General features: G+C 36.6%; 1 protein-coding gene across 6 annotated transcripts in view; it reads right to left on the minus strand.

Annotated features, from left to right (window-relative positions):
* The window catches only part of CPEB3 (cytoplasmic polyadenylation element binding protein 3), a 182,990-nt gene that overhangs the window by 10,419 nt on the left and 145,672 nt on the right, over positions 1–26,899 (minus strand). For all 6 annotated transcript variants that reach the window (XM_044665675.1, XM_044665676.1, XM_044665680.1 and 3 more), the window contains 2 exons: positions 18,144–18,258; positions 8,444–8,625 (listed from right to left, as the gene is read on the minus strand). In XM_044665675.1, the coding sequence (XP_044521610.1) occupies positions 8,444–8,625; positions 18,144–18,258 (297 nt within the window). The remainder of the gene's footprint in view (positions 1–8,443; positions 8,626–18,143; positions 18,259–26,899) is intronic.

Below are 26,899 nucleotides of genomic sequence, written 5' to 3' on the forward strand. Positions count from 1 at the left end.
AGAGAGAGAGAGAGAGAGAGAGAGAGAGAGAGAGAGAGAGAGAGAGAGAGAAGTCACACATGCAGAAACTATACTTGGAAATTTATGAACTATGAAGAGTGATGGAGCATGAAGAGTCAATGATGACTCCCAGGAAGCAAACCTGGGGCACTCAGAGAATTCACAGAATCATAGATTTAGCCCTGGAAGGGATCTCATAATTAATCGAGCCCAATTTCCTCGTTTTACAGATGAAGGGGTGAGGTAGAATGAAGTGATGTGCTTTGTCCAGTCACAGGGACAGGTTGGGACAAGGGCAGTACTAAAACTTTGGTCTTCTGACTCTAGAGTCAGTGAGAGCAGGAGGAAAATGGATGATGATGACGACTCCTCACTAACTTTTCACAGTCAGCAACAGCCAGGAAGAGGGTGAGTTGAGATATGGTGAGTCTGAGATACCTACGACACACATCCACATGGAACTGTCCATTGGGCATCTGTCATTACCAAATGAACCTCGGGAGAGATGAGAGTGGAGTCATCTGCACAGAGAAGATAGGTGAACCAGTGGAAGTTGTTGTCCTCATGTTGAGAGAGAGTATAAAAAGAAGGTTCAGGATAGATCCACATGGCAGGAGGAGGCAGAATATGGAGAAGGAAACAGAATAAGAGACTAAGAAGGCTCAGACAGACAGGTGTAGAACCAGGAGAGCAGAATGTCACTATTCACTACAAATATATTTAGCTGCCCACAGATAGAAGGATAAACAAATGTTTACTGAGCATGTTGAGAATGAAAAATGGTTAAGTTTGGGGCTTATCCATTTAGATGATCTCATTTACTGCATTAGAAAAAATCTTCCTCTCCATTTATGAGAGAGGGGAAAACATTTATTTGGGGTCACAAAGAACACCACACATAAGAGCTTTAACATCTTCAACGTTCCCCTGGCATCATGGTTAAAAATACCATTAGAATGGTTAGGAAAATTATGGATGCCCTCTTTGGCCCTAATGACGTCTGATATTTCTTGGAACTCATTTGGAAGGCTAACTTTTGTGACAAATGAGCATAAGTCAACTTGATACTAAAATTTGCATTTAATTTGCAGACATAGAATTATTATTTTCTTGGGAAAGGAAATTTGTCAGTTCAAATAGCATTTTCCAAACAAAATGAAAAACCCTTTATGTAGAGAATAACTCTTCTCTGCAATACAAATTATGAAAAGCCACTTTCTATTTTGGCAATACCGAAAAAAGAAAGCAGCCTTCATTTTTGTGGTGCTTAAAGGTTTAAAAAATAACTTTCTCACAGCAATGTCATGAGATTTAAAAAACTTGCAAGCATTATCATAATCATTTTAAACAGGAGGAAACTGAGGCTCAATGGTAAAGTGGCTAGCTTGTCAGTTGCAATTAGTTGAACTAACTGCTAAGTTTTCTGAGTTTAGGATCAGTGACCTGACCTGTTCACTAGGCCATGTTTTACCTCATGCTACCCATTAGGAGAGCATGGAATGTGTGAAACAATCACCCCATCTAGAAATTAGCTCTTGGAAAAGAAGTGACCAAGCTTATGAAACCCCATTTTTATGTCCTCGGAGTCTTGATGGAAGGCAGAAGCAGCTGTTAAAAACAGTCTGGTTGAAAAAATGCAATAATAAAACTGCCAGAACAGCACTTTTAACTTTCCAAAGTACTTTTGCATCATTTATTACATTTTTACCTTGACAGCTCTGTGACTGATGGAGGATTTATTTTTATCACCATTAGACAGAAGAGAAAACAGAAGGTAAGCACTTTGTTCAAGGTCTTACAGCTTTTTCCATAGCAGAGCTGGGATGGGAACCCAATTGTTCTAGGACTTTCTCAATCAGGTGTCCTTTCTACTTAACTCTATTCTCTTGAAGCAGTGGCAATATCGTTGCAAGGGACCAACCTGCTAAACATCAAATGCAAAATATATATAACAGAGCCCTGCTATTATTAAGTGGTGAATGCCTTTTTTAAAAAGTGAAATCATAGCTATTGTTTATATCATTTGCTATTAATTCTCTGTAACAAGGGCATCAGCTAGTGACCCCTTAAGAACATAAAAGCCCTCTCCCCCTCACCTTGGCAAATATTATTGATCCATCAAACCTGCCATGGTAAACTAAAATGGCTTCGTAAAGGGTTGAATCATGTGAGTAGAAATCAAAAGTAAGTACAAGAAAAAATGAAAAATTTAGCTAAAGATTTAATTAGAAGGCTTTTTTTTTACTTGTAAAGCATTAGAAACAAAATGGAGATTTAATAATACTAATAGTTAGCATTTACATAGTGCTTTTGAAGTTTGCAAAACAGATTACAAAAATTGTTTCCTTTTAGCCTCGCAACAACCTGGGTGTAGGTGCTATTATTAGCCCCATTTTATAGAAGAGAAAAATGAGGCAGTCAGAGGTTAAGTGACTTGCCTGGGGTCACACTGCTGGTAAGTGTTAGACTGAATTTGAAATCAGTTCTTCCTGACCATAAGTCCAACACTTTTTCTGCTATGCCTTGCTCCATATAATTCAGGTATTTGTGACAGATAATGCATGAACCGATGTTTTGTGAACCAAATTTTAAGTTTGATGTACTTAGGGATCCCTCGTTATTAGAGGATGAATTGTTTTGAAAAATGAAAAACCCATTTCATTAATTTTCTCATATATGTGGGTGAATATGTTTATATATAGTATAATAAATATTAGATTATGTGTAACATATACTATGTATAAATATATTTGGTATAATATAAATATATTATACCAAAAATATTAATATACCATGTCTTATAAACTGAACAGGAGCTCAAAAACCCAATCCAGGTTCAAACTCAGTAAGTGTTTACCAAGAGTTCTTGGGACATAGCTCTGTGCTTGGTGGTTTCTTTTTTTTTATTCCATTTCCCCAATGTCTTTTCTTTTACATCACTCACATCCCTATACACTCAACTCCCTCTCTCCTTCCCCCAGAAGGAGGAAAAACATTTAAGTGAGACTGACTGTAAAAACTATGACTTTTGACACCATGTGTGACATTTTGTACCCCTCTTCCATCTCTTGACTGGAAAGAGAGATGTAGGTTTCTTTGATTAGTATTTTATAAAGATGACAAAATAAAGTCCCCCCAAAGAGCTTAGAATCTAAATGACATATGCATATCATATTCACATATGTGTGTGTGTATATATATACATATATATATATGTATATATATATGTACATATATATAGCATATACACAAGGGAGCTACATAATAATTTGGTGTCATAGAATTCTATGCCAGTTTGAGTAGTTCTATAGGAGAGCAGAAAAGGCAAGATCAGTGTGGACTTGAAGAGTTAGAAAGGGCTTTGAAAAAGAGGTAGGACTTAGACAGAAAGGCAGCATCAGGGAAAGAAAATAGCAAAATCTAAGACCCAGAGTCAAGAATTGGCAAGGCCTATGGACAAGACAAGGCAAGCTGTTGAACGGGGTTTTATTTATACTTAGTGAGTGAGTAGTAGGAAGGATAACAGAGAAGGTAGACTGAGTGTCTAGACAGCAAAGTGGATAGAATACTGAACTAGGAGGCAGGAAGACCTGAATTCAAACCTCACAACTGACACTTATTATTTTGTGACTCTGGACACGTCATTTAATCCTCTCTCTTTTATTTTAAACCCTTACTATCTGTGGTAGAATCAATATTAAGTATCGGTTCCAAGGCAGAAGAGTTGTAAATGTTCTTATATTTACATTAGTACAATATTTTGTCAAATATTTACATTATCCAACATTTTAGGCACTAAAGTTAAGGCTATGTTTCTTACAGGGCATCAAGCCTTGTACTAGTGTAGAACCATGGTGGAATATGTAAGAATGCTCTTGTCAATATGGAACTATGCCTAAAGGGCTATAAAACTATGCATACCCCCTTAATCCAGTAACACCACTACTAGATATCTTAGTACAAAAACATTTATAGCCGGTCTTTTTGTGGTGGCAAAGATCTGGAATTGAGGGGATGCCCATCATTGGGGAATGACTAAACAAATTATGGTGTATGATGGTGATTGAATATTACTGTGCTGTAAGAAATTGACAAGCTGGATGATTTCAGAAAGAGCTGGAAAGATCTATATGAACTGATGCAGAGTGAAATAAGCAGAACCATGAGAACATCATACCCAGTAATATCAATTTTTGGAATGATCAACTGTGAAAGACTTCGCTTTTTTTGGCAATACAATGATCCAGACAATTCTGAAGAACTTTTAACAAAGAATGTTACCCACCTCCAGAGAAAGAACTGTTGGAGTCAGAATGCGGATCAAAGCATACTATTTTTCAGTTTAGTCTATTTGTGGTTTTAACTTTATATGAGTATTCTCTTAAAACAATGAACAATGTGGATATATGTTTTTCATGAGGGCAGGAAGAAGACAGTTTTGATCTTATAACTTTAGAAAATGTAATGTGGGAAATTGTTATTACATGTAATTGGAAAAATTAAATAGGAAGGAAGGAAGGAAGGAAGGAAGGAAGGAAGGAAGGAAGAGAACCTGTGTAACATCTGTGCTATGCTTTGATGGAATCTAGAGACTTGATGATAAGGTGGAAGTTAGGAAGGAGCATATTCTATCCCACTTGGTACAAAGGCAAGGAGATGCAAGATACAATGTCATTCAGGAAATAGATGGCAAGTCATATTGGAACATGGTAGCTTTGAAAAGGAACGTGAACTGAGACTAGAAATGTTAAGTGGGAAAGACTATGGAAGGCTTTCCCATAAGATGAGGAGACTGTATTTTATCATAGACTGAAAAGAGAGCCTTTGAAGATTTGTGGAATGAGAGGAAAACAAGGTCAAAGTTATGTTATAGGAATATATTGGCTGTGTGTGTGTGTGTGTGTGTGTGTGTGTATGTGTGTGTGTGTGAGAGAGAGAGAGAGAGAGAGAGAGAGAGAGTTAGTTTGTCCAGATGAGAGAATGGCAGTTGGAGGAGCAAAAAGGAAAAGACAAATACAGGAGATAAGACAAATAGAGATAGGATAGATATGACTTGACAAATGATAAGATATAGGAATTAAGGAAGATAAGCCTTTGGCATAGCCAGATAGAGAAGTCCAGCAGACAATGGATAATAGGCTATGGAAGTTCAGGAGAGAGATTAAAGCCAGATAGATACATTTGGGAGTCATCACCACAGAGATGCTAAAAATGAAGCCATGCAAGCATGAGATCACCAGGGAAATAATGTGGATAAGAGGAGAGGAGATAATTAAAGGGGAAACTACCAGAGGAGATAGAGGAGTTGATCAAAGGCATATGTACAGTTGTTTGATGGGCTGGGGGTGGGGGGGAGTCAACTTCTAGTCATTAGAGAAAAAAGGAGGCAGGAAGGAATGTGAAGGTACATGGAAGAACAGAGAACTCTTGGAAGATAATCTACTTTCTAAGTAGGAAGAAAGGTTTTCTGCTGAGAGAGAGAAGGTAGAGAAGAAGACTGAGGAGAAGGGAAATGTCACTTAGAGAATGAGATAGAAAGTCAATCACAAAGGAAAAAAAGAATGCAGTCCAGAAAGGAGGGCCCAGTAAATGTCAGATAAGATAAATTTGCAGGGAACCAAGACAGGAGAGTATGATTTTCTTCAGGAATATTGACCAGCAGGTGAGTAGAAACTGCAAAGATAATTGGTAGAGATTGATAAAACATTGGGGACAAAGGGGAAAGGGATGCAAGGTAACATATAGGAGTATGGTTGAAGAAGTCTGCCAAAGGATCAAGAATCTGACATCAGGGAAGAGAAGTCAAGGTATAGGTGATAGCCTGGGAGAACAGGGAAGAATGGATGGACTACAGGTAATTGTGACAACAAAGAAAAAGATTAGGAGGGATAAAGCAACCGGAGAGACTGAAATGACTTAGGCTAAAGTAGGCTATAGTCAGAGGGATTTCAGAGTTCTGGGGTACCAAGGCGGAAGAGTTATGGGTGATATAGCAAGAATATCATCATCCCCATGTGTGATTGAGGTAGAGTGAAAAGGTAGATAATGAGATATCTAAGGGGAATTATTAGACCAAAAGTCTTCAAAGTGGGGTATGCACATGCCAGGAGGTATGCAAGATAATCCATTAGGAGGATATTGGAAGAAAATGTTTAAACCTCCATGTATACTTATTTTTATTTGAAAACAATATATGAAATTTCATTAATGTTTAATAAATGGGGATTGGTTTCTTCTCTGTCCAAATGCCAGGTATCTACATTTCCCATATGGTACTAGCCCAAGGAAAGAGAGTTCCAAAACACAGAGGGGTTGGTCCTAACTCATTTGTTTGTTTTTAGCTTCCTGTGACACATTGAAGTTTGCATGTGCCCAGTTAAGTGGTCTTATGGATCACATAATCTAGTTTTAACTAAACTAACTGTCAAAAAAATTGACAGATGGCTTAGAAAGATGCCTTAAAGACCACACTAATAATGTGAGCACGAGAGAATTAGAAAATGAGAGCTGACACTTTCGTTCCCAAGATCTAATAAGACAGAGACCCATGGCTTCAATCCAGTTCAATAAGCTTTTCTTAACTGTCTACTATGTGTCTGGCATAATGCTGGATGTTGGGGATACCAGGACAATACTGAAACAATTTTTCCTTTCAAGGATTAGAGAAAGCAGAGGGAGGAGGGAGAAGAAGGAACATCTTGTACGAATGAAAACAATAAATATACAAAGTAATTTGATGTGCAAGGTTGGGAAAAACTGATAGAATCAGGATCATATAGGAGCATTACTTGAGTTGAGCAGAGGTAGAATTGGAACTCTAGTCCTCTGACTCCAGAACAATGTTCTTTACACTATTCTCCACTTCAAGGCCTTTATCTATTCATTTCTCCTCTCTTCATCCTGGAGCTAATACCCCTCCCCCTTAAATACCCAAATACCTCTTTATCCATGAAATGCTTTGATCTCACCTCCTTTCTAATATCTTTCTCCTTGGACCTTACATACCACTTTGTTTTCCTCTTCCTACTACACTCTGGATCTTCTTGTTAATGATATTAGAAGAGAGATCTAGACTTCAATTTGGGAAGACCTTGTGACATGTTTCGCTCTTGAACTCCATAGAAATCAGAGGTAAAGGGGGGTGGGGGAGGAGGAAGCTACTTGTCAATATGTCACAACCTAATTGACTATAAAATCCAAGATTGCAGGGGCTGAGTCATACTTAGACTTCCTATCTCTGTAGCACAATATTCTGAACATAGAAGATGCTTAATAAATGCTTTAATTGAAACAGTTTATTAAACATGGTTTCACATGAAACACTGTTCTCTACACTAAAACCGAATTAAGTTGAGTGTCATAACTGTGAAAAAAAAAGTCCATCGCTCTTCATTTTCTGAGCACTAGACAGAGTAAGACATATTGCTGGATAAAGGATTTTTTTAAAGGTATTTATTTGTGTTTTGCAAACATTCGACCTGTTTTAGCAAAAACACAAACAAAACTGGGTGGAAAAGTATGAGCCTGAGCTAGCCCTTTTTAACTAGACCCTGAAATATGCTGGTGATAGGTATTCAAGTCATTCCTGGTGCAGCTAAATATTACTTTTACCTTTTTTATCTTTTACTCAAAAATGATTTTGAGTCTACAAATAATTCACATGAAATACCTATGAATTCTGTAGCCTTTCTTGTTTTATAAAGCAAGCCAAAGTTATCAAAAACTTTTAGCATGTTAGGGCTAGAAGGGACCTTAGTTAACCTAGTTAACTTAGTTAATCTGTTCATTTTACTGAGGGAAAAATATGGTCTAAAAGGTATTGGCTTCCATCTCAACAACAACTCCAAAGAAGCCACTCTAAGAGTAACATTTTTAACAAGAAGCAGTCATAGTGGGCTATAGCCCTATAGCTTTAACAAAAATTCCATAAGGTGGGGACTATTTTTCTCTCCATTTTACAGATAAGGAAACTAAGGCAATTGAGTGACTTTCCCAGGGTAACGCAGGGTAGTAAGAATCTCAGGCCAGATTTGAACTCTTTCCTGACCCCAAAACCAGCATTCTCTCTACTCTGAATGTCAGTTTTCTTATCTAAAAAAAGGAGTTATGACCACTTGCTCTTTGTACCTGGGGCATTATGAGGATTAAATGATGAAAGATACAAGGTATTTTTTAAAAAATAGTAACTCATATAAAATGTAACTTATTATAACAAACACTATTTGTAGATGTTACTATAAGGAGGCATCGGAGTGGGACTCTAAAGTTAACCAATATATTACATGTGAAAGGTACTCAGTTCTTCTTTCTTTGGGCAGGTTTATTTTACCTTATGCATTCTCCCCACGTGGTGTCTATGCATCACCATAGGTTGCTTTTCTCTCCAGTTTGCTATGTTGTTTATTGTTATTTTTGCAACCCATCCACCCCCAAAACCGCTTACCCGTTTGTCAATGTCGTTGTGTTGAAGCTGCACGAATCGTGCACTGATAGCAGCAATATAACTTTGCTGATTGGAGAAAGCCACTCTGCCGGCACCTTTTGGGTACTTCAGTTCTGGGTCTGTATCAATACCAGCATAGCAGACGCCCCCATAAAGACGGTCCATAATCATTGCCAATTCAACTGCAAGAAAAGAAGCATGAATGTATAACAGATATTTTCAAGGCTTATTTGGTCAGGAGGGAAAGGAATTTAGGAGTCATATGACAAAAATGAAGGAAAATTAAAGAGAATGAAAAATATTCCAGTCTTCTAGTAAATAGGAAGCAATAAAAGTACTATCATTCGGGATTTTTACAAGTAAAACAAAGGAAAAAAACTCCAAACTGGAAAGACTTACCAAAGGGAACATATTAGGTGAAATATCAACTATATGGCCCAGGAGCATGCTTCCATCTCTAGTTTCTAATTGCTTAATCTACAAAATAACACCACTAAAACACAATATTTCAAAATCTCTAGCCATGTCTGAAGAAGGGATAAACCATCCACTGATAAGACAGCAAGCCATTATTACCATTCACAGTGTCTATTCGACTCCCCTAAGAATATACTATAGAAGGAGGTAAGTACTCAAATTTGGTCGCTTCCCTAAAATTTTTTGTCTTAGAATGAAATTCTATCCCAACTTGGAGACAGCCACATTTAGCTCTGGTGTAGAAAAGTGAGTAGCAAATATATGAATTGATAATAAAATTAGGTTTACATAGGGATTGCAGATATACTAATTCTGAACTACACTGTAAATACATGGGTACGACCTGGACTACGTGTCAAAATTCTTCGAAACATAATTAGTTTAGTATAATGCTCGACTTCCTTATCTGCTCTGAAAAGCACCTGTAGAAGAGGTATTTATTAATTAACTTAATCAAAAGGACTTGCTTTCTAAATATGTTCTTAAAGTCCTCTACCTATGGGGGGAAATGGAATCAACTTACTGGTAACATGAATTCTCTAAAAGAAAAATAACTTGGGATTGGATCCCCATGTATGGATACTATGAGGAAGCCCTTCTCAAGATCTGGCCTACATAGCCTTAAACCTAATCCTAGAGGGCACCTAAGTAATGATTTCTCTCAATCACCTACTGAAGAGCAAAGAAAAGAGTAAGAAAGGATGAAGAGCAGGGCCACAGTGACTTTCCTGACATTGAAATCACTTCATAAATAGGGTGCCAATAATCTTACAGAGAAAAAATTTGGAAAGGATTATGCATATCTGGAGATGGGCAATGTGATGCAGGTGGGGTAAGGGCAGGGTGGATGGGGAACATTGTGATACTCCCTTGTATCTCTTAACAACAACAAAAAAAGGGACTTCTAGTTCAGAGAACACGATCAGGGAACATATCTCTAGTTCAGAGAACACAATGTTCATGAGTTTGTACAGATAACGAGGAAAATTGTGCAGACCTATCATGGTGGAGATTCCCTCAGAAATCTAATAAGTAGCCTCTATCATTTAAAAAAAAAAAAAACCCTTCTACTCCAGATTATATGAAACAGATAATCATTTATGTATCCATTTTTACAAGAAAAATGTGAGAGATGTGACAAGAGGGGAGTTTTTCAGAAAACAACAACGAAAAAAAATGCCAGCAACTAGTTAGGACCAAGATCAAATACCACAAGAGGGTGACAGGAAAATATCACACTCAACAATCCTTCTATGGTCACAAGTACTGGACTATTGCCAGCCAGGGAATAGCTACTATCATACACCAAGAGATGATCATGGTGCCAATCTGGTATCAGGATCCAGGAAATAATGTTAATTTTTTAAAAATGCAATAGCATCATTAAGAACCTTGAAAATATCACAAATGGTATGGAAATATTGACATTTGTTGTCTATTGATTATTCATACTAATGTTAATCTGAATATGAGCTAATTCTACCCAAAAATATCAATTAGCTAAAGGTTTTTTCTAGCCCTAGAATTATGAGATTGTACTACTCTAATACCCTCCTCCCCTTTGGTAATGTCTCTTACCTTGCACTAATGGTCAAGGGTCTGATAGTGTAATTAAATATTGTTCACACTTGTTAAAGAATAACTTCTTTTGCTGAAATGAACTACAATAAATAATTTCTGGGACTCAGAAATTAGTTAACAGAATACTTACTGGAGGTTTGGCTTTAAGGAGTATCCAATTATGGAGTAAGTGGAACACGTGCTCTGAGATAGGCAAGTGGCTTGCGAAAGATTGATGGGTAAGAGAGTGAGGAGGAATTATATTCTGACTGGGAAAGAATCTAAGGAGACAGTTGAAGTGCCAACTTGTAATTCAGAGAAAGGCATAATAATCATTAAGACGACGTTAGCTCAATTTGGAATGAAGTCACTATAACCAGAAGATCTGCATTATAAATTTCATTTCTCAAGTACAGGAAAGTTCAAAGGAAGCATTAGCCAGTGAGCTAATAACCATAGCTGTCCTATGGGACCAGAAAAAATATCATTAGAGGGTGATAAATCTACATAAAATGCTTTGATAAATCTAGCCACTCAAAAGGGATCAATTATTTCCTTGCTGTCCCCATACTATGAAAAATAAAAAGCTGAGAGCTGTCTGAAGGCATGACCATAACTGATGAAACTGCATTTCAAGTATTTCATTTTTGAAAAAGGAATGTATACCACTACGGGCTTTTCTTGAAATAGCATAAAAAAATAATTCTTACCGAAGTGCTTTGGGCTGGCTTTCTGGGACACCAAAAAACTTCAGGCACTTAAGCCACTGGAAGCTATTTACTTATGTGAGGATTTGTTACAAAACTGCTGATTTGGTGAAAAAGTGTCTGATCTCCAAAGGAAGGAAGGAGGATAGAATAAAGCTTCCTGGTCTCTGTAGTCTAATTGGTCTAAATTCCATAGTTCCCAAAGAACACAATCTAGCATTATCTTTAAAAAATTCACTTAATCATCTAAACTGGGGGAGAGATATTACTCTGATCAATAACTATTTTACTAAGCATTTGTTCTATAAACACAATACCAACAAGAATATTAAATGAAGAGATAAAGCACAGCATCTTTTGCCATTTACACACTAGACAGATGTAATTAGCTTTTCCAACTAGTAGAAGACACACATTTTTGAGATGTGTTGCTGGGAAGATTGTTGGCAGAAGATTCAGCCAGTTTTCTACTACACAGAAGACCAAAAGAAATGGCCAAAGGGATGCTATTTGATTGCATTCTAAAAGCAGGTTGGGTTCCTCCTAATTCTCTGCATAAAAAATACCTACCAGTTTGAAAGAGGCCTATCTTTTGGTTTGTCATCTAAGGCTCACTAAGTACTGGGTATGGGACTGCCTTTGGCTCGCATTGCTTAAAGAACCCATCAGACAGTCATTCTTAAAGATGAGAAACACTCAAATAAGCCTTCTATTTCATGTTGGGAAGGAACCACTCCTGTGTCTACTATATTGGGGGAATGTAGGGGCAAAAGATGGAAAAGAAAACAATTTGAAAAGACAAATCAAATTTTTGTTTGTTTTTCTCCACACCTCCTGGACATTAACCAAGATATGGACATCCTAAAACTATAATCATTGAATACCTCAGTCCAAATTTTTGAGAGAAGAATGCCAATTCTGAAGATATGGGAAACTGCCTACAATCTTCAGATGAAATAAAAGGGCAAATGGCCCCATACTTCCCATGTAACCTATTTGTTGAGAAGCTTTTTCAAGATCTAATTTAGAAACATGATCAAGTCTATAGACCAAAGTGTCAGAAGCAGACATGAGGGAGGAAATACTCTAAGCATGAGCGTAGATGTAGGCAATGTAGCCACCATTTCTACATGATTTTCCTAGACATTATCCTCAGATGGTCTGTTTGGTTACTGGGAGAACCCTTTGGACCAGATATCCTGAGTTTATAAGAGGTGCATGAATAAGGGTATGTATGATAAATAACATTTCAGTTGTCTGGTTTTATCAAGCAGATCTTGCCATCACCTTTATCCTGTGACAGATTATCCTATGACAAGGCCTTTTGAACCAAATCCAGAATATAGGATTTGTCTAAAGCTTGGCTGATGATGCTAAAGATTCCTGCATGATACCTGGTAAACTAATTTGAACTCCAATCATTTAAACCTGGTTTCTGGCTCTTGGATAGGTTGTATTTCTAAATAGACAATAACAAAGTGAGGAATAGAATTCATTTATGTGTTTAAAAATCTTCTCCTGGAAATTCTGAGTATTTTATTAAAATAAGTTCCAACAACAGAATGAAGGCAATACACAGAACTACACGTTCTCTAAGGCTATGTTCCATGAATGGAAGAGTGGGGTTGGAGAAGGCACAGAGAATGAGAGGGTTACTGAAAAAAATGGAGCTTTTCTACAACACATAAGGATATCTCATAATTGAAAAAAAAATGGAGCTTTTCTACAACACATAAGGATATCTCATAATTGATAGCCCAGAACCTGTCCACCGTCTTCTGGTGGATGACAAACTAAGGATGACTCAGACTTAAGAATGGTTAATCTTTCACTTTCAACTAATGAGGAGATCTGACCTTATGAGAAAGATAATTTAAATGGTAGTGGTGTCATATTTCTCAGCTATGGACTTTTCTAGACATATTTCTCCAAAAGTCACAAGGGTGTTTTATGTAGATTGAGCCTGAGGATCTAAATAGTGAGCGTTGCAAATCTTAAAACTTTAGTTCTACTTCAGATCTGGAATGTTTTCGAGTTAGATGATGTCAAGAATATGAAAGCAATAAACTAAGTCACTGATCAAATTCCCATACAGCATTAAGGACATTTAACTCAATTAGATAAGATTGTTTTCAGCTTGACTACTTGTCAGGAGCATGAAAATATCTAAACTCTCAATAGTTACTGAGATTTGATCCTGCTTAATTTTTATTGATGAGGCCCTGATGAATGTTAATTTGTCCTGGTTTCTGCTCTCTATATTAGACTTAGTCCTAATTTGGCTTTGGCTTAATTTGGTAACTGTTACTCTTTTTGGTACAGTTGTTGCACAATTTAGCATCAGCTGTTAGCAAAAATCTTTGCCGGCTAAGCATGGATATACCATGACATTGGAAAATCCTTGGGCCCAAAGGGTAAACCAGCACCAGATCTCATCTAGGATAATGGTTTTAATGGTCAACTTGGGAGATGAGGAGAGAAAAGCTACAGCTAACAACAACAAAAAGGAAGGAGGTTTAAAGTGGTGACAAAAGTTAAAGGACATGGGTGTGACACAGTTTCAGATTTCATGCTAAAACAAGAGACAGAAAATCTTATAATTAAGTGAAAAGTGATGAACTCATAGAAGAATCATTCACAAAACGTTAGGGGAAAAAAGAGAAAAGTCCTAGGGAGGAGGAGATTCCCAAAAAGAAATTTCAGTATTTGTCTCTGAATACAAAATGAAAACATACATCGAAAAAGAGGAAGGGAGGTGAAATGCAATAATATAGTCTCTACTATACTTAGGAAGCAGCATAACCAATGATACCACAATAAATCTATTCCCCAGTAACTAGACTGGGGAGCCTAATAGTGAAAAGCAAAGGAAATAATTGAATTAAGAGCTATTCAGATGCCATTAGGGTATGAGGATCTGACCTCTAGCCTCATGAGGCCAGTTACTGGCAGTTACGTTCAAAATGCTTCTTGTATGGTGAATCTTTAAGATCATCATGACCTGAAGAGGCAGGGCATGCACATTGTAAGATATAGCATTCTTTTCCAATCTCCCTATTCAGAGGGAATTGTGTCATCAACATAAAAGCTGCTGTTTCTATTTTCCTCCTTAGTCTGACTCTTTCTCAGTCCAAATGAGGCCAATGAATGGATTTCTGCTAGGCTTACCAACTCTATGCATTCCCATACTGAGGCTTTGAAGGGAAAAAGGAGGCAAGAGTATGAATTCTCTACTCCTATGTGGTTAATGTTTAGGGGCAGCATGGAGCATCTCTTTCCCCTAGCATTCGGATGTTTTTAACTGAAAGAAATGGGCTGCCAGAAATATATGTTAAACATAGTCTTTCCTTCATTTGCTTGGGAGACAATGTAATTGATCTAGAAATAACCTATGGGACATTCCAGGAGATGCTTGGAAAACTGACTCGCTACTAGATGATGGAGGTAAGTCTGAGGAGTTCATCAACCAAAGAAAATATTAAGGTTAAGGAAAGATATTAGGTAAGTATATTACAGGTTTCTACATGTTAAATAACAAGAGACAGGGGCAATTCAAATTATGTCAACTGATGTAATTTTTGCCTTAGCAAATATTTATTACTATTCTTTTTCATGGATATTTCCAGTATATCCCCATTATTGTTTTTCACTACTATTTCCCATACTTCTATTACTTCCTGTAATTGTCTACATCTTCATTCAACCATAACAACTTGAAAAAAGGAAAGTCTTTCAAAGGACAAACTGGTTAGGTCAACTGTCCTAACTCACATGTTATTTCTTAAGAAGTGCCAACTGTTTTTTTGTTTTTAGCAGTTCATTCCTGCTTAAATCAATGGGTCTGTATTAACAGTCCAATTAGTGTTAGCCCTGAGATTGACAACTTATTTTTGGAACTCCTTTGGTGTTGATTTCACTTCCTCCCTCATACCCCTAATGTCTTTGCACATATTCAGGAATGACCAAATCGAAGTGAATGATCTTATTTCTTTTTGAGTTTTTTTTCCCCATGAATACTTATGATGCTCTTATTGAATGATGGCAATTTATTGCTAAGGGATTAAGGGGTACCTATATTTTTGTAGGGAAATTGTAAGAGACTGAAATGTATATAAGACTCAAAGGAATAAGTTTAAAAAAAGACCCAAACTTCAGTTTCCTGGCAGTAAGAGGGGGAAAAATGTTATCCTCCTCAGTGTCACTTAAAATCATAACCACTCTTTAAAAAAAAAAAAAAAAAAAAAAAAAGCCTTACCTAGGCCCAACATCTCCAGATAAGAGAATAAAATCTGGAGTTCACAAGATTCTTATAATGAGAAATTCCCCAAGGTCTTCTAAAACCAGACCTAGGAGTAACTGACACAACATGGAGTTTAGTATCTATATTGAGTTCTTGATAAATTTCCCTGTTGTTTTTAAGTGTTGATTTTGAGATTAATTAATAAAGTTATGATGAATTCCTTTAAGAAACTCAGTCCTTTTCTCAATCTCGATCTGTTACTCCTTGGCATAAGGCTCAGTTCCTTCCTTACAGAGCGCTTCTAGATTCAAGTAGTCAGCAATCTTTCACCCCCTGGTTACTGAGGGTTTCCATGTAGAATTCCAAAGTATGAAAATTAGCCTCAAAACCACAACTATAGTTGTGTTAAGTAAACCAAATAGGCTTTTTTGGAGTGGGGGGTTGGAGAAGGTAGTGCAAGGAGCTTGTTTGGCCTTGTTAATTAAGTTTAACACCCATGCAATGTAAACCATTTTTCAAACCTAGAGGACTAATTAAAGAATGACTATGAAAATTTTACAGTGATAAGACCCTAAATTAAATTGCATGGTTTGTTTAAAAATACAAACTATGTATTTTGAACCAGTAATTTTAAGATAAACTTTTTTTTTTTTTTTTTTTTTTTTTTAGCCATAAGAGTTACACTTTTGCCTCCAGAGATGTAATGGTTTTTGCCTTGGGTTGTCAGGGAAGGACTACTAAGCTCTGTCAAGATTTGTAAAATTAAGGTAATGACCTAGTACCATTCCTTTTCTTCCTTCTCTCAAATCATGAAAGTGGGCAAGCTAAAAAAATAAATGCAGTAAGGAAATAACTAGCTTGTAAAACCTATTATATCTATGACTTGAGTAAAAATATCCCTGATGGAGTAAAATCAATTCCACAATCTAATACACTGGATTTCCCTTTTAAGACAGTTTCTAAGTATTCCATCAATCAATTATCAGCTTCATTTAGGAGCAAGATTACTTAATACTTAATGCCTACAGCAGAAAAAAATGCAAGATCATTTATCATTTATTGTCTCTGGTGGCAATCCCTTGAAAGCCCACAAGGTGTAGACTTTCTCATAAAAGATTTTCTGTGCTACCCTAATCCTCCCAACTGCTTTTCTTCTCCAGATCAGTCAATTCAATTTTTAAGTTGAAAATGAGAAAAAGACATATAACAAATACATACACCTGAACAATTTTTGGCCATCGTTTCAATAGTCTTTGCCACCCAGAAAGCAGAAGATAAGTTTAATTTGTGCCTACTAATCTAAGGTTGACTTAGAAACGACAGGGAAATAATAGGTTCCATTTCTCTTCATCTGATAACACTATTTTCTTTGACGTGAACATTACTTACTCAGTTTTGGTTTGCTTTCAACTAGTCTACAACAAGGGATAAGGAAGAGGTTTCTCTTTTGGCTGCTTGAGATTTCTCAGTTTTCTGTGGGAACAGTTTGATCTAAGACATGTTGACATGGTGTGAAATTACATGCTTCTTGGTCACATGCTACACATGTAAAGTTTATTCCTCAAACGGACTTCTGAAACTTTTTTTTTCCTTTTTCCATAGAGATTTGAAATAAGCTACTTTCAGGCAGGACACAGGAAGATGGGTCTTTAAGCAAACTATCAAAACAGTTCTTATTAAAGTAAGGTGCTCTTTGAGATGCATTAATTTTATTTTTTAAATTTGTTACTACTCTGTGATTTTTCTCTAAATTTTAATGTTTTCTAATCTAATCATCTGGATACATAAAGTATATTTGTATATTTTATGTATGTCTTTGTATGCATAATGCACATACACAATGGGGGCAGATATTTTGCATTTCTTATAACTGCAGGCATATCATCAATGTGATATTTCCCCCCCATAATTTTTTCTGTGCACAAAGGACATTATAAGGGCTCTAGGAAAAAATACATTTTAAGGAACTAAATTATTAAGTGTAATTATTTTTCACAAAATAATGTTAATTAGGGTTATATTTATTTTGCTTTAAGGATTTACATTTTCAACTCATCATTTCAGCACCACTTCACTGGCCCTATCTATGATTGCAGTTAAACACAGGACAACAATTTTATCATTGAAAACTGGAAAAAAAATACCAAGGTTAATATTGAAAATTTAAATCAAAATTAAAATTATCAAAAATAAAATTGTTTTTGTAAGCTTCTCAAGTCCCTGAAATAAGAACCAAATTTATTTAGTAAGAGTTTTAAGTCTGATTTCCTAAGATAGAATTGTTTATAAATAGAAAGGCTTACTACTATAGCTGATCATGTGCTTATAGAATACTCAATATTATTCTATAGCTCAAGTTACTTACATCCTCTGTCATATAGCATAATGCAGCTGACCCATCATCTCGACAAGTTGTGTAGATTGTAACTTCCTTAAGAAGTATGTGGCTTTATAAGGAAGCAGCAAACAGAATTCATACTTTTAAAACAGCAATGCACTAAAAAACTAAAGATGATTTCATGAAATTCGTTCTTGTGCCAAAGAAAATGGTAGAAACGGGCATCACACTCAGAATCTTGAGGCAGGCAGCCAGGCCAAAATGGCGCACTTTAGAAAGCAGACAAACTCACAGCCTTCTTTTTTAAGATGCTGCATACAGCAGATGGGGAAACCTGGAAAATATTTAAGACTAAATGTTTTTACTATTTCCACTCACCAGCTCGAAGGGGTCGTGGAACTCCCCCAACAAAGATAGTTTTTCTGGGGTCCAAAGGCTGAGAGCCATCCATTACAAAGTCACTGTCACTTAGGTTCCATGGTCGAATTTGCACCTGAAAAAAAGTTGTTTACTTGGTCCTTACTTCATTTCCAGCAACCCCAATGAGAATAAGATGACTCTAATGACAAACCCACTAAATTTGTAAATTTTATAGTATATTCAACCCAGTACGAATCTAGTTTAAAAAAAAAAAAGTTTACTTCATCTGTATTTTATCTTCTACTAGGTAGACTTTTGGGGGTTACACACACAGACACTAAACCCAAAGGAAACTCAACACACCATGGATTCCTCTTTGGGGAACTGCCTGTAGGTCAGGAAAATGGATCTTTTCCTGATAGATTTTTCCAAGTACAGGCAGTGGAATCATGGTCTCAGGTTTGCAATCAAAATCTAGTGTTTTCCAGTCAATTTCTCATTAGGCACTCTGATGGAGGAGAACAAATTGCTTCTGGATTATTCATGTAGCTGGCTTTGTAATTCACATACCTCTAAAAATAATGAAGCCATACTGCAGGAAGATTATTGTGTAAGACTCATTAACATTTAACAAGTTAACACTTGGGGCACAAACATAGATACTGAAGAACTAAGGAGATAATGTTCATGGCCTTTTGTTTTATCAGCATTTCCTAGACCTGTCTCCTACTGTTCAAAAACAAAATCCTACTGAACAGGTCTGAAAAAGCGTATGTATATATGTCATTTTGCCAGCACTGATAGCTACAAGAATCTTCAAAGTGGTTATGAAGCCCCGCCTAAAATCAGCTCTGTGATTTCCTCCTCTATTTTACTTAAATTCCTACATCTGTATATATGAATTTCTGGTAATTTGATCAGATATTAACATATGTAAAGTACTTCATAAACCTTAAACTGCTATATAAATGCTATTATGATGATGATGATGATGATGATGATGATCACAGATGTGCTCATTGGATATGCTGTATGCCCAGGCATACCCTAATGTCTCCAAAAACCAATCTTATTTTATAGTTCCTTTACGTTTAAAGTAGAGGGTTTTTTTTTTTTTTGTGAATTTTAAATAAAAGTTAAGTTCCATTTCAATTTCTTTAGTTTGTTCAATGAATAAAGCAAAAGCCCTTTATGATTGAATAATCAAATGTTCACCTTAAAAAATTAAATTTCTTGGATGCATAACCACGAAATATACTTGTGTACATGTCTATTATTTATATCTATTTGTTCTAAAATTCCAGACTCTAACTTAGAAGTTACATTATAATTTTCCCACACTCATCACTCTTCTCATTGCCAGAATTTTAATATTCTTCCACATGCTGGGAATTGGTGACTAAAGAAGTTTCAGAAGAGTTCCTTCATCACACCCCAAGAGTAGAGAGCTTCTTCATCTTTAAGAGAATGTTTCCCATTCTCTTCTAATGGAAATTTGCTTAACTAAGTCCTTGATGCTTTCATCTAAAAGTTATTTAAAACTGTTTTCAACCATTTGTTTCCTAACCCTACTCAGTAATATCACTTTAGTTGAAGAGCCCAAAGACTCATAGATCTAAAACTAGAAGGGAACTCAGGGGCCCCAGGTACCCCATAAAGTGAACTAATTATATTATTTTAAAATTTTTTAATCACCAGTATTTCACCATTACTTTATCTTGGTCTACTAGTCATCTTAGTTGATTAGAGAATTATTAAGTAATATTTATTCTTTTCCTAGAGACCCTTTAAATCTATATTTTAAGTGCTATCATACTGGCTAAAAACAGACTAAACACTCTACTGGCATAGTGATTGGACTACTTAAAAAAAAAGGATTAAAGATGGGCTTTGCTCTACGAAAGCTTCCAAATTCATCTCCACATGATTCTAATGGAAAGGTGAGACTAATGAGGCTAATGTGCCATTCCTTTAGATGACCAGTGTCTCTCAACTTTCCCCAGGATGCATATAAATATCAAGTCTGTGCACCTATTGCAGAAGTTCATAGAGAATTAAAGCAATTCTCTTTTTTTGTTGGGCTTTGTCCAGGTACACTTTTGGAAGATATATTTGTCCAAGACAACCCAATGCTATTAACGTATAACTCACAGGCATGGTGAGTTACTTAGAAGAACACTTGGTCAACTCCTTAAACTATAAAACTCATTCTCATTTTAATTTTTCTATTCCAAATGATTTGTTGCTACTTAAAATGGATTATCCAGATAGGAGTATGCTTTGAAAAATCTATTTCTTTCTCCAAGGCAAGAAAAAAATGCCATTGGTCTTTGTGTTTACAGTCATTTTGTATTGGTTGAGGTATCCTAGTGTAGCTCCATCCAGATCATTCACACTAAGTCCTTGAAGAGTCTTCTTGCTGGATTTCAACTTTCTCAACAAGTTTTTTTGCTCATTTCTTTTAATACTATAGTTTCATGAATTGTATAAACCCATACATTTAATATTTCTTCTGGATGTCATTTGTTGTTAATTATCAAAACCATGGATCTATATTTTCCAGATAGTTTAAGAATCTAAGTGAGTTTAATGTTAACACTGAAGAAAAAAAAATCACTCATATAACACTTGAAGGTGCTTTCTCCCAGTTTTGCCCATTAGGTACGACATCATTCCCTTTTCAGATGTGAGGAGACAAAGACTCAGAGAGATTAAGTGACAACTAGTTAAGTAGTAGAGTGTGACTTGAATCTAGGTTTTCTGGCTCCATGATGAATGTTCTTTCTACTAGCATGAAGCCTCTCTTTCTCATTCTTATGGGACATCTCTGTGTACACAGACTGCAGAATTTCACGTGTGTCTTTTCTCACACACAGACCTTCTTTCTGCTGGTCACATTAATACTATCACAAGTAGTCTCAGGACCCAGTAAGGACGTTTATTTTGGGTAACAGAGTTGGAAATGGAGCAAAAGGCATTTGTTTTTTGAAAACCTCAATCAAGGAAACTGTAGCCATTTCCCACTGCTGCAGTTCTTGATTCCCTTCTCCCACTCAAAACATCTAATTCCAGGCCTAGAGACAGGAGGTACTAGGTTCAAACCCGGCCTCAGCCACTTCCCAGTTGTGTGACCCTGGGCAAGTCACTTGACCCCCATTGCTCACCCTTACCACTCTTCCACCTACGAGACAATACACCAAAGTACAAGGGTTTAAAAAAAAAACAAAAAACATCTAATTCACTGACTCTCACATTCTCATCCAACGATGCCCTTAAAGAACCCCTACAACGTCACTGTCGGCACAAACATGGAAAGATGCGAGAATACAAAGGGTTCGTCTGATTCTCACATTGTGGATCTGAAAGGCTGGGAGGCCAGCCGGTCAAGCAGAGCAGAGGAGACAAGTGCTGGCTGATGGCTCCTGTTCCCATGGAGCACAGTTCAGGACAGCTTCCAGAGTGCAGCTGTGATGAGTGCCGGAGTTCCTTTATTTGTGGCTTCTAGAGAAATTATGACATCCACTACCCAGTGCAGCAGCTCAAGAGAACATTTCCAAACTTCCCAGTGATAACATTGTCAAGTTCAGCCAACTCTTGCCTCTCTCTGAGGAACAGACCTACAGGAATTGGAGGCGATTTAGCCTTTTCTTTGCCAAAATCAGTCCCACACAGGGCTGTTCACTACTGCATGAGGTGGTCTCTCTCCTTTACCATTTTTTCCTATTGTTCTGGTCGTTCTTTTCCAGAGTGGCGACACTTTCCATTTTGTTACACAGGATCTTAGCTACTAGGGTTGAGATGTGACTACCATTTTGCCACCATTAAACAAATATGCCTTCCTTTTTAATATCGACTTGTATATTTACATTTCTTTACATTTTTTTTATAGCTTGTACTTTATATTTCTGATATTTGCTGCCACAACTCAACCATCCCGTACTGTGCATTTCATGGTTAAAATGCCCTATGTTCATTAAGGTAAGTGACTCAACGTAGCTTTGGAAACATTAGACAAAACCAGAGCAATGACACTGTAACACCTTATGCTTTACAAAGCAGGAAGAGAGGGACTTCTGGATACCAGTAGTCCTACTTTTTTTCTTTTTAATTTATTTATATATTTTGTTCTGACTTGACACTCCAAATTAATGCCTAAATAACTCCTGTTACAAAATATATTCCCAGAAAAATTAAGCAAAACCACTTGACAGCAATATCATAGGTCCTTTAGGGGTCTCCTGTGAATCATATATTCATGTCCTTAAAAATGTGATTTCTCCTGTAACCCTACGGCAGGGCTGAGCTGCTAAATGTTTAAATAACCAGGTCTCTGGGGCCGGGGGGGGGGGGGGGGGGGGGGGGAAATAGACACAGGACACACGTTTAACTTTAATTTGCTAACATTTCCTCCATCACTTTCTAAATCTATACAATCAACAAAACAATAAATCAAGCTCTGACTTCTGGCATTTCACAAGAAAAATTTAACAATCAGAAAAGGCTCCCAGAATATCCCTGTCCTACTGGGGCTCAAGCACTAATCGAGCATGAACTATGTGAAAAACCCTCGATGTCTTTCGTGGAGCTTGGAGCTTCATCAATATGGGTGCTGCCACTACCAAGGGATATCACAATGCCTCTTTGCCTTCTCATCTTGTGCTATACTTATCCATGAATTTCCTTAACAATGTCCAGTGAAAATCCACTTAACATGTTGGAGATGTAGCTTTTTAACAACTCAATTACATTCTCAATTACTATGCACTTGAGCTAGTCTTTTACTCTCTCTTTTACACACACACACACACACACACACACACACGCTTACCTCCTTTTTGTCCTCAATGATGTCTTATAACAAGAGTGTCAAACTCAAAATAGAAACAGCTCCTGATGGCTACATACTGACTTAGAAAACCACAAGTTAACATTATCTATGTTGTGCTGAATTTTATTTACTTCATTAAACATTTCCCAATGACATTGTCCTCAGGTTTACAGGAAGCTTGCTACCAGGGAGTCTGACATCTCTGCCTTATACCCTATCTATTTTTATTTTTATTATTTTTTTAAACCCTTAACTTCTGTGTATTGGCTCCTAGATGGAAGAGTGGTAAGGGTGGGCGATGGGGTAAAGTGACTTGCACAGGGTCACACAATTGGGAAGTGTACGAGGCCAGATTTGAACCTAGGACCTGTCTCTAGGCCTGACACTCAGTCCACTGAGCTACCCAGCTGCCCCCTTCCCTGTCTATTGTACGAGTCATCACCAGTAACATGCAATAGTCTACATGCTCTCCATGCAGCCTCCCATTGCCTTTTTTTGTAACTTGTAGCTTTTATTTTTTGTGAAAGCACATGCCTAACGATTCCTAGCCACATAGCAATCTATGGGAAAATTGGTATTATATAGTTTGTTTGTTTTTTGCAGTATTGATCAGTTCTAGATAAACAAAAGCACTAAGCAACATCTCCAATGTGATACAACCTGATACTCTCCTCTTACTCAGTTCTAGGACCAGATCAACATCCATCTGCAGTACTTGGTCAAGATAGGTATACGGTAGATCAACCAAGTCCACTGGCTGGCTGCTCAACAGCACACCATCGTCTGAGTAATAAGTCATTTTATCCATGCTTTTTCTGTGTGGATAGTTATACCGATGATCGCTTGCAAAGTAGTGAGAGTTTCAAGAATACAACTCCATGTAATTCAGACAGAGTCACCTATGATCAGGAGCATCTGTAGAACTTCTACTTCAAGAGTCCTTTCTTTTGTTTGAACTCTCTACAGGTATCTGTTCACGTTCACACAATGTCATGTCTACCAGTGTCATGCCTCCTTGTTTGCAACTTCTCTTGAGGTTATTAATCTGTGAACAAATTCATTTTCATGGTTGCATATTGACATAGTCTTGTATGATCGCAGTGTACACACGGGAGACAATTTATTTGAAGGTACCTTCAATAATGTAATTTGTCCCTAGTTAAATACTTTCCCTCCCCCTTGATTTCTGCAACTGAGGGTAAAAAACTCCTTTACTCATTGCATTGTTAAGTGGGAAGGGTCTAAGGCCACCCCTCCTCTTTGCCCTCTTCTTAGGCCATATGGCCTTTTCCATTCCAATTACACAGAACAGGTCTCTCACCTGGAAGTTTGGGGAGCCAGGGAGCTCCAGTCACCCAAGCCAAGTACTATGACTGGCCCTACAGTGAAGCTATGGGCTTTGGACTTGAACTTGATGGAACAAATGCTATGAAGGAATTGAGCCTAATCTACCTTCCCTTCCCACAGTGAGTCATGAGACAAAGGAGTGTCTTATGCCCTCAGGATAACGGCTGAAAAATTTTATACCTTTATTCTTTCATTATCTTTGAAGAAAATATCCCTTTGTAAAAGCTTTAAAAATCAATTTAATGAAAATCAGAATAGGGTTCTTATATTTTCCACATTCAGTCAGTTATATGACCATAAAGATGTAGTCTGCTATAAAGCAGACAAAAAACCCTGAAAAAAATCTGCCTGCTTTCTCCCATTTTCTTCATAAATAAAATTCATAGTAAGGAAGGACCAAATATTCTTATAGATGTGAAAAAGAATGAATATGGGATGGTAGTTGCTGATGTCTCCTTGGTCACTCATTTTTTTGACAGAAGCACAGTCTGTGAATCTATCATTTTTAAGTCTTTCTCCACTGGAAATGTTGAGATTTGATTTTTTTTTTAAGGAGTGTTAAAATTGTGATGACTCTAGAATGGATTTGGTCAGATCAGCCAAACCTCGCCATCTTAAATGCCAATGCTACTTCCTTACATATGCATTGGGTACTTGACTGGTTGTTTCCAAATGTAAGCATTTTATTATCATCACCAATTAAGTATTCTTTGGAAATAAATAGAAAATGTGTGCTTAGAATGTGTTTTATTTTAGTTTGACCTCTGAGTAGTGCCAGTCCATGAAATCTACCATTGTTTGTATTATTTAAGTACTTACTTGTGTTATGAACTAGTCTTCTGTTTCATTTAACTGTCCTTAATCACTTTATTTGTGATTTTCAAGGAGCAAGCTTGATGCTACACATTGACAAACCCACCAATCTACCTTAGATGTTGAAATTAATCTTCCTCTGCCAATAACATTTTTAAAATAGAAATTATTACTATCAACAAATGGCAAGTAAAGCAACTTGGATTGCATACACTTTTAGAATGTTCTCTATGGGAAACCAAGGTTTGTGACCCTAGGAGTAATGACCACCTGAATAATTAATTACTAGAGCTTTATTACCAAATGGGATAGTTTCTCATTTAGTTCACATTAATCTAAGGGAATAACTTGCATTGAAATACACTTATAAGAACTAACAGTACACAAAATAAATGTAGATGCTAGATGCTTCTCATTAGTAACTATAAGTTTCTATTCTGCATTTAGAATAGTTCTGGAAATAAACAATAAAACACTGCTTCTAATTGGGAAAAATGATACTACTACCTGCAAATTTCAATTAAATATACTGCTCTGGCTCTCAAAGTCATAGACAATGATATAAGTAATGGAAAAATCTAAAACTTAATAGGAATTGAATATGTTTCAAGCAGTAAGTCAAGACCAAAGTCCCCTCTTGGCTGACAATGCAAATCTCTGATGTATTCAAAAGTATTAAGGATTCGCAATGGCCTCTAAAAGAAGGTATTTAACATAAAGTGTGTCACTGGAGGTTTATTAAGAATGACTAGTTTTAAACAAAGCAATTAAAAATCTATACCTCAACTCTTCTAAAATGTTTCATTCTTCCTCTTATAAAATTAACCAATGGGCTTGCACATTCTGGAGTCCCTTTTCTGTAGTACTGTATTGTTTACAGCTTAGTTAATTCTATCTTGGGCAATATTTCTCCAGCACATTCTCTTTAACTTCTTTCTGTTCTTCTACCTCTTTCTAATTCTTGCCTGGCTACCTCAGCAAAATCTCTGTCTCCCTTCATCCTACTATTAAGAAAAATGACCCTAATAATTACTGTTAGGTCTAATAGTCAGGCAGAGTAATATATTTGAAAATGAAAAAGAAAGCTATAAATTCTTAAGAAAAATTAGATAATCATGTGGGCCATCAACCTCTAAAACTCTTCAAAATACTTAGCAATTCTCCATTCAACATCTTTAATATACTTCTCCTACTCTATAGTTCCTCCTACTCTGATTAAACATCAATTCCAGAATTTCAGAAAAGTAAGTTAACATTTTAGTTTGGTTAAATTAGCAATTCAACAGAATATTTTATGTACTATTTTTAACTGCATATGTATAGTATTTCAGTTATGAAGGTAAAGAGGTTTTTGCTAGTTAATCCACTGATCATTGGCCCTTTTTTCTACATGTTCTTCCTATTCCCTCAACTGTTAGCACCCTCCCCTCCTCCCTCCATTGTATTTATTCTGGATATACGTATATACACACGTACATCATATATGTCTCCCTTAACATGAAAGAAGCTCATTGAGACCCAAGATTGTCACATTTTACTTTTGCATTTCCACGGCCTAATGGATTTGACACATCATAGGTGCTTAATAAATGCTTGACGGTTGAGTGATTTCTAAGGGAAAATATTTTCATGGTTCTCAGACACCAATTTACAAATCAATGTCTAGAACAGACCTGAGGAGGAAACCTACCCATATGCTTACAAGGTTAGTCTACCATTTCCAATGTAACAGAAACCTCTGAGGAAGGGAACTGTGGAAATTGTTTGTCATAATTTTCCTACTATA

The sequence above is a fragment of the Gracilinanus agilis genome, chromosome 2 (assembly GCF_016433145.1).
Source record: "Gracilinanus agilis isolate LMUSP501 chromosome 2, AgileGrace, whole genome shotgun sequence".
Taxonomy (NCBI): domain Eukaryota; kingdom Metazoa; phylum Chordata; class Mammalia; order Didelphimorphia; family Didelphidae; genus Gracilinanus; species Gracilinanus agilis.